The 15,705-nt window shown below is 42.9% G+C and overlaps 1 protein-coding gene and 1 long non-coding RNA gene across 2 annotated transcripts in view; one reads left to right on the top strand and one right to left on the bottom strand.

Annotated features, from left to right (window-relative positions):
• Positions 1 to 15,705, top strand: part of MED24 (mediator complex subunit 24) — a 129,483-nt gene that overhangs the window by 110,334 nt on the left and 3,444 nt on the right. Inside the window, exon 23 of the mRNA XM_073608012.1 lies at positions 12,667 to 12,747. Coding sequence (XP_073464113.1) covers positions 12,667 to 12,747 — 81 coding nt within the window. The remainder of the gene's footprint in view (positions 1 to 12,666; positions 12,748 to 15,705) is intronic.
• The window catches only part of LOC141114371 (uncharacterized), an 85,138-nt gene that overhangs the window by 8,899 nt on the left and 60,534 nt on the right, over positions 1 to 15,705 (bottom strand). The window lies entirely within an intron of this gene.

Consider the following 15,705-nt stretch of genomic DNA (forward strand, 5'->3'; position numbering starts at 1 on the left):
AGAGACAAAACGCCATGTATCTTCCTTAGCACGGACGCTGAAAAAGCGTTTGATCGTGTGAAATGGCGGTTCCTATTTGAAACACTTAAACATATTGGAGTGGGAGAAAAGCTGCTTAACTGGATATCAGCTGCATACACAAACCCGTCAGCCAGAGTCAGGGCTAATGGTGTTGTCTCGGACCCATTCCAAATACTAAACGGAACTAGGCAGGGATGCCCACTCTCGCCTTTACTATTCGCACTGTCGCTGGAACCGTTCCTCTGCCACGTGAGACTAAACAAAGATATTTCAGGAATTGCAATTCAGGGCACCCAACACAAAGTATCTGCATACGCAGATGACTTGATGTTTTCTATCTCCAACCCATCCATATCCCTCCCAAATCTAATGAAAAAATTTGAGATATACGGACAGCTATCTAATCTGAAAATAAATTTTCATAAATCGGAGGCGATGGGAATAGGTATACCAATGCCAAAGCTCACACACTTTGTGAACAGCTTCAAATTCAAATGGACGAATACAGCATTGAAATACTTAGGTACCTATATTCCCCCAAAACTCTCCCAACTCTTCAAACTTAACTTCCTGCCATTACTGAAAACCATACAAAACTTACTCCACAAATGGAAGAATGGTCTACACTCGTGGTTTGGCCGATGCAATATATTAAAAAATTATGATTTTACCCAAATTTTTGTACCTCCTACAGGCCATACCAATCCAAATACCAGCAACCTACTTTAAACAAGTACACACCCTATTCGTAACCTTCTTATGGGCTGGGAAAAAGCCACGCCTCCCTAGACAGACACTATCCCTCCCGAAACAACATGGAGGCCTGGCCATGCCGGAGATTAAGACATATTACCAAGCGATACACTTAAGCAGACTTATCGATTGGTGTCGACATACAGAAACCAAAATATGGCCACAATTAGAACAAGCACAATCTGAGATACCTCTTCAAAGGGCCCCATGGTGTAATGCGACACTCCCCTCACAAATACGATGCCATCCCTTGATTGGCAATACCTTAAAAGTATGCACGCGGCTTCTAACACAATTTGGTTTGTCTACTAGGAACTCACCACTGAGGCCCATAATAGGTAATACCCAATTTGAACCAGGAATAAAAGACACTGGGAAATATCAAGCTTCCGATTTCAGTACTGAGGGTAGATGGGCGACTCTCATCGAACTCTCGGACCCGAACGGACTATACCGCCTTGACTTTCTAAGAGCTCACCAACTATCACACTTCCTCAACAGTATGGCCCCACCTATAATAAAGGACCCACCCCTCACTAAATTTGAAGAAATATGTACGGAAAAAGGAACACTGACACATACGTTATCCCTGACTTACAACATGCTCATAACACCATCGGAAGACCAACACCCCAGTTTTGTTAAATGGGAACAAGATTTAAACCGCCACTTTAACGCACAAGAACGACTCCACATCCTCCAATTCATACACAAATCATCCATATGTACTAAGTACCAGGAAACTAACTACAAGATCTTTACACGATGGTACAGAACACCAGCAGAGTTACACAAATTCTACCCCGGTACATCTGAATTATGTTGGAGGTGTCAACAAGAGACGGGCACGTTATTACATATTTTCTGGTCCTGCCCCAAGATAAGAAGCTTTTGGGAGGCAGTTCGTAAGATAGTACAAAGATTCACTGACCGCACTGTCCCCGACGATCCAGCATATTTCCTGCTACATGCCACTGATACCCCCTCGCATATATACAAAAAGTCAATTGTAAGACACCTACTAGACGCGGCCAAAGCATGTATTCCACTTAATTGGAAATCTCCTCACCCACCCTCCATTGCTGGATGGCTTAGGAAGATAGACGAAATTAATAAATTGGAAGATCTAATCCTTACGAACCAAAACAGAAACGAAACATACTCCAGGACATGGCAGCTTTGGAATATGTTTCACTACTCAGAGGAGGGACAGGCCCTTGGGAGAGATGATCCGAATTCGTGACCGGGAATAGAATAGATTCAATTACAGGACCCTCTGACATTAAACTACCAACTAATGGATGTAGGACTGCTCTCGGTAGGCCACAATGGGGAGTCCATGTTCGCGAATATTTCCCCCACCACACCCCCCCTACCCTCTGTATTTCCACTTTTCTTCCCCTCTCTTGAACTTTAGCCTGTAACATAAAAACAGGCTATCTTTCCTTATTTTATCTACAAGAAAACGAGAAAATGGAGGGGGGCAGGGCATGTGTAGGAACTCACTACAGACCCCGCATAAATATTCTCACTGGATAATCATATTTTACTATAAATAATAGGTTGAGAAACACAGATACCGCTAGTGCTACACCCTGCTTCAGGAAACACTACCCATTATATATCTGTGAAAAGACACCAATCTTGCATAGCAGGTTAATTCAAGAAATCCACAATATATATAAAGCAAAGTATACCTATGTTATGTATATAATCGTTTAAACCGTAGTGTTGATCTTCGTGTTGTCAATTAATGCTGTGTTGGTTCCTGTAAACCTGTCTCCTTTGATAAATAAAAAATTAAAATAAATAAATAAATAAATAAAATACACTGACACTGATACTAATTAAAAAATAGAAATAAAAAAAATCCTGACCCTTGGCCCTGACCCTGAGGATCGAGAAAGATGCAATGTATCTCTTTCGTCCATTCACAGAGACAGAAAACACAGGGGCGGGCTTCACAGTGACTGATCACTGTGATAACAGTGATCAGGTGACCTGGAATCAGACGTTCCCAATCGTTAGAACAGGACTCTGGGTGAGACCTCCATACGGCGCGTTCCCAGTACAAAGAGAGATATGCGGCCCCACGGAACAAAGCTCAGTCCAGTGGGGTGGCATATTTGTGTTACGTCGGCATCAAGGGGTTAAGCCTTACAATCACTTTAATGCCCATTTAGTCAGTGACAATTATGGATTCCTGCATAACGTCAGAGGTTGTTGATCCTGGGGATCAGGAAGGAATTTTTTCCCCCACCAGAGCTAATTTGATCATGCTTTATTGCGGGCAGCATAATCTATAAAAAACAAGGAATCAAGTTTGTGTCTCTGCCAGTGGCTAACATTATTAGACAGGCTTTATATAGCGCCAACAGTTTGCGCAGTGCTTTACAATGTAGAGGGGGGACAGTGCAATTACAATTCAATACACAAGGCACAGGAGGGCCCTGCTCATTGAGCTTACAATCTAAAGGGAGGGGTAGGTGGTACAAAAGGTAATAGCTGGGTAATCTGATGAAAGTGGCTTGAGTACATTTCTTAGGTGGAGTTTGGTTAGGTTTACCTGAATAAGTGAGTTTTCAGGGATCGCCTAAAGACGGACAGGGTAGGGGCTGACCAGGCATACTAGGGCAGGGAGTTCCAGAGGATGGGAGCAGCTCTGTAGAAGTCTTGGAGGAGAGCATGGGATGAGGTAACAAGGGAGCTAGAGAGCAGGAGGACCTGGGAGGAGCTGAGGGGACAATTTGGGCGATATCTGCAGATGAGGTTGGTGATGTAGCTGGGGGTGATGTTGTGGATGGCCTTGTATGTTGTGGTTAGTATTTTGAATTTTATACAGTGGGGTAGTGGAAGCCAGTGAAGGAATTGCCAGAGAGGAACAGCAGTCACGCATTGGTTAGTAAGGTGTATTAGTCTAGCATCAACAATCATAATAGACTAAAGGGGGATAGCCTGTGTAAGGGTAGGCCAGTGAGGAGAGAGTTGAAGTAGTCGAGGCGGAAAATAACCAAGGAGTGAATAAGTAGTTGTGTGCTGTCGTTGATCAGGAAGGGGTGAATTCTGGAGATGTTGCAGAGTGATTGGCTGTGGGGGCTGAAGGAGAGGTCAGAGTCTAGGATTACACACAGCACCCTGGCATGTGTGAAGGGACCAATGGTTGTGCTGTTGATCTTGATGGCAAAATCATGGGGAGGAGATCGGGGAGAAGGAAATATTACAAGCTCAGTTTTAGAAATTATTGAGTTTGAGGAATTGGTGTGACATCCATACTGATATGTAGGGTTGTCCCGATACCACTGTTTTAAGACCGAGTACAAGTACCGATACTTTTTTCAAGTACTCGCTGATACCGATTACCGATACTTTTTTTTTAATGTCATGTGACAGTTTTCAAACCAAAATACAGACTAATGATATCTTCTTTATAATTATGAAGAACTGTAACTCAAGACATTATAAAAGAAAAAAACTGTTTTATTTGCTTGTCACACAGTAAACTCAAATTTTCACAGAACATGTTGATAAATACAAAAAATATATTTTACAACATCAAAATATCTTAACAACAACAATACATAACAAATATAAAAAAATCTCACAAACCAACCAAAAGTGCAAAACAGTAAAAAATATAACATTGCATTATTTAATCACACACTGATGGCTGAGCACTGATAGGTGTCACTGACTGAAAGGCACTGATAGGTGGCATGTACTGATGGATGGCACTGATATATGACGCTGACTGATGAGCACTAATAGGTGGCACTGATTATGCAGCACTGATAAGCACTGATAGGTGACACGCACTGTTAGGTGGCAATCACTGATGGGCACTGATAGGTGGCATGCACTGGTGGCACAGGTGGCACGCACTGATGGGCACTGAAAGGTGGCACACACTGATGGCTGGCAGTGGCACTGGCTGGATGGGCACTGAGGGATGGCACTAACAGATGTCACTGATGAGCACTGATTGATGGCTGGCACTTATGGGCACGAGAGGATTTATTTTTCTATGCTGCCTCTGCGATACTCATCTTGGTACACCTTGCACTTAGCCTCAATTAAGGAGCAGAAGTGGACATCTTGTTACACCAAGCCCGAACTATATGGGCTGGGTGTAACAAGATGTCCGCTGCTGGCATACTGTGGCCGAGTGCAGGGTGTACTAAGATGGGCGTCGGGATTTTCAAGCACTGACGGTGTAAGGGCAACACGGAGCGTCACTTCCATTACTGAATGTGCCAACTCCGGTCGCCGATCCCGATGGATGATGCAGCTGTGCCCTGCACCCGTGCCAGCTTACCTGCTTGAGGACTCGCTGTCCGCTGACTCTGCCACTGACTTCTTGTTGCACATTGCCTCTCTCCCATTCCAGGTATCGGCTAAGGCATCAGGAGCATTTGTGTGAGTACAAGTACTCGCGCAAATGCTCGGTATCGGTACCGATAATAGTATCATATCGGGACAACCCTACTGACATGTTGCTCAGTAAGCTTGTACTACGTGAGGAGATAAGTTGAGGAGTGGAGAGAAATATCTGGTATCGTCAGCATAGAGGTGGTATTGGAAGCCATGGGAGGTCATCAACTGGCCCAGAGAAAATAGGAGGGGTCCAAGGGCGGAGCCTTGGGGTACCCCAACAGAAAAGGAAGCAGAGTGGAGGAGATGTTGTATGTGACACTGAAAGTGCGGTAAGATAGGTAGGAGGAGAACCATGAAAGAGCAGAATCACGGAGGCCAGGGGAGTGGAGTTTGTTGAAGAGGAGCAGGTGGTCAACTGTGTCGAAGGCAGCAAGAAAGGTCCAAGAGTATGAGTATGTTAGTATTGACAGCATTAGGGTAGCAGGCCACTTTCTGTAGTGAGTGCTCACTGGTGTTGTGTGAAAAATCTTAGTAGTTTCGATAGTGCCATCAGAGACTTGCCAAATGTAGTTTGAAAGTACTTCTAAATTCCATTGCCTTTTAACAGTGAGTGGAATGATTTACGCTGGGTCATTTTGTAATCTTACTGAAAATGCTGGCTCATCTATAGCTAAAGCTTGAGAAACGTACATGCCTTTAAAAAAAGGAAAACTGCTAATAGAGTTCTAAAAACTATTTGTCAACTTCCTTTTGACCAGTCTTTCTTAGAAGGAGACTTTAATGTTTCAGTTCTCCTTTTTTGTGACTGACCATTTGTTCCATAATCTGACATCATTCAGATGGATTACATTTATACGTCATTCTGTTGCTACCTTAAATACAGCTAGCTAGTTCATAGTCACTAAAACTCATGATTTGAGCACTGCTATCCATTGTAGCTGTCAGTGAATAGCACTGCAATCCTGGAAATTCATAGTGATGCGAATTTCCTGTGTGGCTTGGGGTCTTCATGTTAAGGTATTATAGCAGGCCAGGAAGTACAGAAATTACTCAGACACGTGTAAAACCAAAAAACAAAATCTGAGACTTGTTTGATGAGTCATCACTTTAAATTACAGAATTCCCTATCACTCAACATTACCAAGTAGAAGAAGAAAAAAAATCTGTTTCTAATTTAAAAAACTCAAGATCACAGATGCATGCTTTTGAAAAGCCAGTCTTATGCAAACATTTGAACATTTCTGATGAAATACCATTTTTCTTTTTGAGAGAGTTAAAAGTGTGCACACCTTTTTCGGGGAAACCAATTTAAACAAAGATAAGTTTTAATACACAGTGATTATTTGCTGATTTTAATAATAGCAGAAGTGTGTGTGTCAAGCAGTTTAAGGGTTGACGAAGTGGGAATCTTTTAAACTGCATTGGGAGTCAGTAAGGAGGTATGTAAAAGGGGAGGAAATGGAGTCGGGGGGGGGGGGGGTGGCAGGCAATCGAGCAGTAGAAGTGTGGGGGTCAGTGATAGATCATTGGGAAGGGAGAGTAGGTAATGGGGGTCTCCCGATGGAGGAGTATGAGTGGAGAGTTGGCAGTGGGGGATGAGTGATGGATCAGTGAGAAGGGAGAGGAGTCAGTGGAGGTCAGGTGGAGCTGCCTACTGAAGTACAAAACCCGTCCTATGGGATTTTTTTAAACTCCTTTTGAACATTTTATGAACTACCTATGCTACTCAAGTGTATCTTCAGATTTATCTAGGTGGGTAGAGGCTAATTTATGTGGACGATGCATTAGCATTTGATTGCCCCATAATTTAATTTGCTGTCTGTGCAAAGGTATGACGCATACAGTGGATATAAAATGTCTACGCACCCCTGTTAAAATATCAGGTTTCTGTAAAAAAATGAGAGACAGATAAATCATTTCAGAACTTTTTTCACTTTTTATGTGACCTTTAAATTGTACAATTCAGTTGAACAACAAACTGAAATCTTTGGGGGGGGGGGAGTAAAAATAAAATAATGTGGTTGTAGAGGTGTGCACACCCCTTTTTAACTGGGGATGTAGTTGTGTTCAGAATTAAGCAATCACATTCATACTCATGTTAAATAGGAGTCAGTACACACCTGCCATCATTTAAAGTGCTTAACCCCAAATAAAGTTCAGCTGTCCAATAGATCTTTCTTGACATTTTCTTAGTCGCATCCTACAGCAAAAACCATGGTCCGCAGAGAGCTTCTAAAGCATCAAAGGGATCTCATTGTTAAAAGGTATCAGTCAGTAGAGGAGTACAAAAGAATTACCAAGACATTAGATATACATAGATATATATGGAACACAGTGAAGACTGTCATCATCAAGTGGAGAAAATATTGAACTACAGTGACATTACCAAGAATTGGATGTCCCTCCAAAATTGATGAAAAGACAAGAAGAAACTGGTCAAGGAGGCTGCCAAGAGGCCTACAGCAATATTAAAGGAGCTGTAGGAATATTTATCTGGCAAATACTGGCTGTGTGGTACATGTGACAACAATATCCCATATTCTTCATATGTCTGGGCTATGAGGTAGGGTGGCAAAGCGGAAGCCTTTTCTTACGAAGAAAAACATCCAAGCCCAGCTAAATTTAGGAAAAACACATCTGAAGTCTCCCAAAAGCATGTGGGAAAATGAGTTATAGTCTGATGAAACCAAGGTTGAACTTTTTGGTGATAAAAGATATGTTGGTGCAAAAACACCGCACATCACCAAAAGACCACCATACCCACAGTGAAGCATGATGGTGGCAGCATCATGCTTTGGGACTGTTTTTCTTCAGCTGGAACAGGGGCCTTAGTCAAGGTAGAGGGAATTATGAACAGGTCCAAATACCAGTCAATATTGGCACAAAACCTTCAGGCTTCTGCTAGAGAGCTGAACATGAAGAGGAACTTGATCTTTCAGCATGACAACGACCCAAATCAACAAAGGAATGGCTTCACTAGAAGAAGATTAATGTTTTGGAATGGCCCAGCCAGTGCCCAGACCTGAATCCGATTGAAAATCTGTGGGGTGATCTGAAGAGAGCTGTGCACAGGAGATGCCCTCGCAATCTGACAGATTGTAAAGAAGAGTGGACCAATGGTGCCAAGTCAAGATGTGCCATGCTGATAGACTCATACCCAAAAAGAGTGCTGTAATAAAATCAAAAGGTGATTCAACAAAGTATTAGTTTAACCACTTCCCGCCCGGCCTATAGCAGATTGACGGCCGGGCGGAGGTTCAGTTATCCTGACTGGGCGTCATATGACGTCCAGCAGGATAACAGCCGCCGTGCTCCATGGGGAGGCTCTTTACCACGTGATCAGCCGTGTCCAATCACAGCTGATCACGATGTCAATAGGAAAAGCCGTTGATCGGCTTTTCCTCACTCGCGTCTGACAGACGCGAGTAGAGGAGAGCCGATCGGCGGCTCTCCTGACGGAGGGGGCGGTCTGCGCTGATGCCCACACTAGAACACCAGGGATGCCGCCAGGACCACCAGGGAAGGGGGCCACATGTGGATGGCCAGGTATGTACCCCATGGCCATCCACATGTGCAAATTATGCCCGATCTGTGCCACCATTATATCAGTGATGCCCAGCAATGCCACCCATTAGTGTCATCAGTGCCACCCATTAGTGTCCATCAGTGCCACCTGTCAGTGCCCACCTATCAGTGCCACCCATAAGTACCCATCAGTGCCACCTATCAGTGCTCATCAGTGCTGCCTATCAGTGCCCATCATCAGTGCCACCTCATTGTTGCCCGTCAGTGCAGCCATATCAGTGCCCGTCATTGAAGAAGAAGAAGACTTACTTATTTACAAAAATTTTTAACAGAAACAAGGAAAAACTTTTTTTTTTTTCAAATTTTTCGGTCTTTTTTTATTTGTTGCACAAAAAATAAAAACCACAGAGGTGGTTAACCGCTTCCCTACCCGGCCATAGACAAATGACGTCCACAGATGGGATCTCCCATCCTGGGTGGACGTCATATGACGGCCTCGGGTTCCCGGCCGCCTAGGGGGCGCGTGCGCCCGCCGCGTTGCTCGGGACACGGTGCGTGTGCCCAGCGGCCGCGATGTCCGCCGGGCACCCGCGATTGCCCGTTAACCGGGCCGGACCGTGGATCTGTGTGTGTAAACACACAGATCCACATCCTGTCAGTTCAGAGGAGAGATCTGTGTTCCCAGAACAGCGGAACACTGATCGGTCTCCTCCCCTTGTGCCCCTCCTCCCCCTACAGTTAGAAGCATTCCCTAGGAAACACATTTAACCCCTCCCCGCCCCCTAGTGGTTAACCCCTTCACTGCCTGTCACATTTACACAGTAATCAATGCAATTTTATAGCATTGATCGCTGTATAGATGTGAATGGTCCCAAAAATGTGTCAAAAGTGTCCGATGTGTCCGCCATAATGTCACAGTCACGAAAAAAAAATCTCTGATCACCGCTATTACTAGTAAAAAAAATAAATAAATTTTTTTTTTTAAAAAATGCCATAAATCTATCCCGTATTTTATAGACGCTATAACTTTTGCGCAAACCAATCAATATACGCTTATTGCAATTTTTTTTTTAACAAAAATATGTAGAAGAATACGTATCGGCCTAAACTGAAGAAAAAAATTTTTTTTTTTTTTTTAAATTGGGATATTTATTATAGCAAAAAGTAAAAAATATTGTGTTTTTTTCAAAATTGTCGCTCTTCTTTTGTTTATAGCGCAAAAAATAAAAACCGCAGAGGTGATCAAATACCACCATAAGAAAGCTCTATTTGTGGGGAAAAAAGAACGTCAATTTTGTTTGGGTACAATGTCGCATGACCGCGCAATTGTCGTCTAAAGTGCGACAGCGCTGAAAACTAAAAACTGGTCTGGGAAGGAAGGGGGTGAAAATGCCCGATATTGAACCGGTTAAATACCACCAAAAGAAAGCTCTATTTGTGGGAACAAAATGATAAAAAATTTGTTTGGGTTACAGTGTCAAATTGCGACAGCGCTGAAAGCTGAAAATTGGCCTGGGCAGGAAGGTGTCTAAGTGCCTGGTATTGAAGTGGTTAAAGGTGTGCACACTTATGCAACCATATTATTTTAGTTTTTATTTTTACTTCCCTCCACCTAAAAGTTTTCAGTTTGTTGTTCATCTGAGTTGTACAGTTTGTAGATCACATTAAAGGTGGAAAAAGTTCTGAAATGATTTATCTTTGACTTATTTTTTACATCACAGAAACCTGACTTTTTAACAGGGGTGTGTAGACTTTTTTTTTATAGCCACTGTACATACTTACATTGGTCCAGGCTGGACCGATGTAACTGTGTAAACATTTCCATACCTAACCTTTAAATTTCAGCTTTAAAAAATATGTGCTGTACTAACATGTGCTGACATGTTCTGTAGATCAAAAGAAATAGGTAGAGTGTAGGAATAGTAGTAGGTGAAAGGAACTCCTGAACAGTTTCTACAACACCATGATCTTGCCTTTTGTGTGACAGGTATACTATAAAGCCTCGTACACACCACTAGTTTTATTTTCATTCGACCCAGTGGGTTGAATGAAAAAAAACTGACAGCTCAGATTGGAGCCGCTGTACTCCCCTGCTGAGCGATCTCCCCGCTGAGGCATTGTGTTCTGACAAGGGGATGCCCCCCCCCCCGCCAGAACAATCCGACTGAGTGGGAACCAGTCGGCAGACCTTGTTCGGTCATGAGCCTTCGACAGAAGCTGGCCGTTCATCGGTCCAGCTGCCATACACACGGGCCGAATGTCGGCCGGTTTCTATTCACGGACAGTTGCAAAAATTATGAATTTTTACAAACTGTTTGGAAATGTATTGAAAGTTGGCAACCCTGGCAGTGATGGATGAGTAAGAGTGGAAAGGCGGCAGTGGAAATCAGTGATAGATCTGTAGGCAGGTTGGGGATGCTGTGGTTGTCAGTGGAGGAGGAGACGAGATAATGGATCAGTGAATGAATGAGTAACTTGTATAGCGCTACATGTGCAAACTTAATCGCCTCAAGGTGCTTTTGCCGCCAGTGTCCATCTGGGTCTTCAGAAGAGATGGGTCTTGAGCTTCTTCCCGAAGGCCAGATCAGTGGTAAGGGAGAGAAGGTAATGGGGGTCAGTGATGGAGGAGTAAGAGTAGAGAGGTACTTTTCTGTTAAAAAAAAAAAAAAAAAGAATAGAGAGGTAGCAGTGGAAATCAGTGACAGATGGTTGGCAAGGGAGAGGAGGCAGTGGATGTCAGTGGAGGAGGAGAGGAGGTAATGTGATCAGTGATGGAGGAATAAGAGCTGGTAGTTGACCGTGGGGGTCAGTGATGGATCAGTGGTAAGGGCTGAAAAGTAATGGAGGTCAGTGATAGAGGTAGCAGTGGGGATCAGTGGTAAGGGATGGAACGTAATAGGGGTCAGTAATGGAGGTAGCAGTGGGGATCAGTGGTAAGGGATGGAACGTAATAGGGGTCAGTGATGGAGGTAGCAGTGGGGATCATTGGTAAGGGATGCAAAGTAATGGGAATCAGTGATGGATCAGTGGCAAGGGATAGAAAGTAATGGGGGTCAGTGATGGAGGAGTTAGAGTGAAGAGGTTACAGTGGGAATCAATGATAGATCAGTAAGAAGGGCGAGGAGGCAGTGGATGTCAGAAGAGGAGAGTCTGAGAGTTCTCCTTCAAGAGCCTTTTTTACTGTTAGCTGCTAAGGGTTGCTGCACTTTGCTCATCCAAACTATTTTGTGCTGTTATACTGTATTTTAAAATTACTTATAGTGTCCCTGTAGAAATATAGACAGTAGCACCAGACTAAAACGGGATAAAAGAGTCCAAAACAATAAGTCATAAAACCAAAGTGTTTTAGGTGCACCACTCCCCCTTCATCAGGGCTACAAGAATAAGCAAAAAACAGTCATGATGAAAAATGCATGAGCATATACCACAAAAAGGGAGAGTGTTATTGCCCTGAAATGTGTTGGCTGTTTTTATATGACTTGAATTTTAACAACAATTAAAATGATTTTGGACTCTTATCTGTCTTTTGTCTGGCATTCCTTTCTGTATTTGTGGTTTGAGCTACCTTTTGGGTGCATGTCGAGGGAAGCTTTGCTGTGTGGGAGCCACCTTGCCAAGTTTTCCTTCGTCTGACTACACATACAAGTCTAAAAGTTCCCAACACCTCTTTGAGTTTGTTGTTCTATAGTTTTCCTGAACACATATCTCAGGATTTGCAGCTGACCTAAAAAAGGGAAATGTAAAGTGATATAGTGTGGAAAGAGCTCCAGAGAATCTTGCGATCCCTCTAAATAGCCTCTTTTCCTTACAATTCGTTTTTATTGGATTCCTCAACAGATGTCCAGATATAATATAATCTAAAGAAGCAAGTAGTCATAGCTAGTACATTTTGTGGCTTTAGTCTGCTTCTAAACCTGCTTCATTGGCCCATGACTGCATTTAATAAATGTGTTATTTGTTGTAAAGTCACATAAAATGTCTGTTCTCCATTCACAGCTGAGCGTCCTATGAACAACTCTCTCTCCGCCTCGCAGATCCACAACATCAGTTCTAAAGAACCATTGAACAGAGTGCTTGGTAAGATCACACCTTCGGACATCTCCTTTCCATAGACCATTGTACAGCCGTGTCCAAAAGTTTTAAGAATGACACAAATATTAATTTTCACAAAGTCTGCTGCCTCAGTTTTTATGTTGGCAATTTGCATTTACTCCAGAATGTTATGCAGAGTGATCAGATGAATTGCAATGTATTGCTAAGTCCCTCTTTGACATGAAAATGATTGAGCCCGGGTTCACACCACAACGGGCTGCGGATCGCACAGGAGCGCTGTGCGTCCCTGTTCACCGTTTCAGGGATGAATCAGGGCCCATTCTATGCCTGAATTCGGCCCTGAAACGCAGCCAAAGACGCACAGCGTTTTTGTGCAGTGCGCACCGCAGCCGCCCCGGAGATATGTGAACTGGCTCCATAGGGAGCCAGTCACATTCTCCTGCTATGCGAATTAGAGGTGCGGAAACGCACCTCTAATTCGCATAGGTGTGAACCCGGGCTTAATCCCCCAAAAAAAAAACATTTCCACTGAATTTCAGCACTGCCACATAAGGACCAGCTGACGTCATGTCAGTGATTCTCTCATTAACACAGGTGTCAGTGTTGATGAGGACAAGGCTGGAAATCACTCTGTATTGCTGATTGAGTTAGAATAAAAGACTGGAAGCTTTAAAAGGAAGGTGGTGCTTGAAATCATTGTTCTTCAAGGAAACGTGCAGTCATCATTCCTTTGCACAAAAAGGGGTTCACAGGCAAGGATATTGCTGCTACTAAGGTTGCACCTAAATCAACCATTTATCGGATCATCAAGAACTTTAAGAAGAGAGGTTCGATTGTTGTGAAGGCTTCAGGGCGCCCAAGAAAGTCCAGCAAGTGCCAGTACCGTCTTCTACAGTTGATTCAGCTGTGGGATCGAGGCACAAACATGGCAGCAGGTAGGTGTGAGTGCATCTGCACGCACAGTGAGGAGAAGACTTTTGGAGGATGGCCTGGTGTCAAGAAAAAAAGCCACTTCTCTCCAGAAAAGACATCAGGGACAGACTGATATTCTGAAAAAGGTAGGGGGATTGGACTGCTGAGGACTGGGGTAAAGTCATTTTCTTTGATGAATCCCCTTTCCAATTGTTTTCGGGATCTGTAAAAAACCTTATCTGGAGCGCTCTACCATCAGTCCTGTGTCATGATTCCAGAAGTGGGGTTGCTTTTCAGCCAAGGAAGTGGGCACGCTCACAGCCATGAACAAAAGAATAGTGCAAAAAGACATCCTTCGAGAGCAATTTTTCCCAACCCTCCAAGAACAGTTTTCGTGAGTAAAAATGCCTTTTCCAGCATGATGGAGCACAATGTCATAAGGCAACAGTGATAACTAAGTGGCTTGGGGAACAAAACATTGAAATTTTGGGTCCATGGCCAGGAAATTCCCCAGACCTTAATCCCATTGAGAAGTTGTGGGCAATCCTCAAGAGGTGGGTGAATAAAAAATATCCCCTCACAAATTCTGACAAACTCCAAGCATTGATTATGCAAGAATGGGCTGCTGTCAGTCAGGATGTGGCCCAGAAGTTGATTGACCGCATACCAGGGTGATTTGCAGAGGTCAACACTAGAAATATTGACTATTTTGTATAAACTTAATGTAATTGTCAATAAAAGCCTTATGAAGTGTTTGTAATTCTACTTCAGTATACCACAGTAACATCTGACAAAACACAGAAGCAGCAGACTTTGTGAAAATGTAATATTTGTGTCATTCTCAAAACTTTTAGCCATGGCTGTAGTGCTATAGTTGGTTGCACAGTGATTTTTATAATTTACTGTCAAATCAAGATGCAGAGCAGTGAAACAAATTGACCCGAAGCTTATACTAATTTTGTCGTTTCATATGCAGCACAAATGCATTACTAAGCACGTTTGACTATACAAGGGCTTTCAAGTAGTTTTGTTAGATGTTACTGGCCGCTCAGCACGGCCTTAAAATATACCACGCAAACGGCAAGATCGTGGTGTAGAAATTATTCAGGAACTCCTATCACCTAGTACAAATCCTAAGCCCGCTTTTGGTATACAGAACCTGTCACATGTTAGTACAGCACATATTTTTTTAAAGCTGAGGTTTAAATGTTGGGTACGGAAATGTTTACACAGTTACATTTGTCCAGCTTGTATCAATGTAACTATGTATGTGTCATACCTTTGCCCAAACAACAAATGAAATTGTGGCGCAAACAAAGGCTAATGCATCATCCACATAAATGCCTAGATAAATGTGAAGATGCACTTGTGTAGCATAGGTAGTTAATAAAAGGTTCACAAGGAGTTCATAAAAATCCCATAGGAAAGGTGTTGTATTTCGGGTATGCAGCTCCACCTGAGACAGGAATAAATCTATGAAATTACAATACAAAGAAATTAAGCGCAGCATTAATGGGTTTATTATGAATAAAAAGCCAAATGCAAACTCTGTCAGTGCCCACCAGTGTTGCTTGTCAGTGCCCACCAGTGTTGCTTGACTGCGCAATTGTCAGTCAAAGTGCAACTGCACTGAAAATTGGCCTGGGCAGGAAGGGGGTGAAAGTGGCAAGTGGTTAAAGATCTCTACTAAACATCGTTTTATTTATTTTTATTTTTTCATTTAAAATATTGACATTTTGGAATTTGTAGATAAAATTACAACCCTTTCTGCAGATTATAAACATGATGGTATTCTGAAAACTACAACCTAATATATATGCAGACATTGAAATCTTACCTATTATTTGTGTTCTCACATTAGCATTTCATAGCTGAGCACACATGAAACATGAGAAAAAGCAGAGTTCCAAAGGGGATATTCTCTACCCTGCTCTTGCATGGGTTGTGCTGGCAATTATATAGAGGAAGGGATGGGCACAGACACACAAGTTGTGAATAGGTTGGCTACGGAAGAGCTGCCTATTTACTTTTTAACTAGTCTTTCCTAAAAAAAAAAAAAAAATGTATAAT

Source organism: Aquarana catesbeiana, linkage group LG12 (genome assembly GCF_042186555.1).
Source record: "Aquarana catesbeiana isolate 2022-GZ linkage group LG12, ASM4218655v1, whole genome shotgun sequence".
In the NCBI taxonomy this organism is placed as follows: domain Eukaryota; kingdom Metazoa; phylum Chordata; class Amphibia; order Anura; family Ranidae; genus Aquarana; species Aquarana catesbeiana.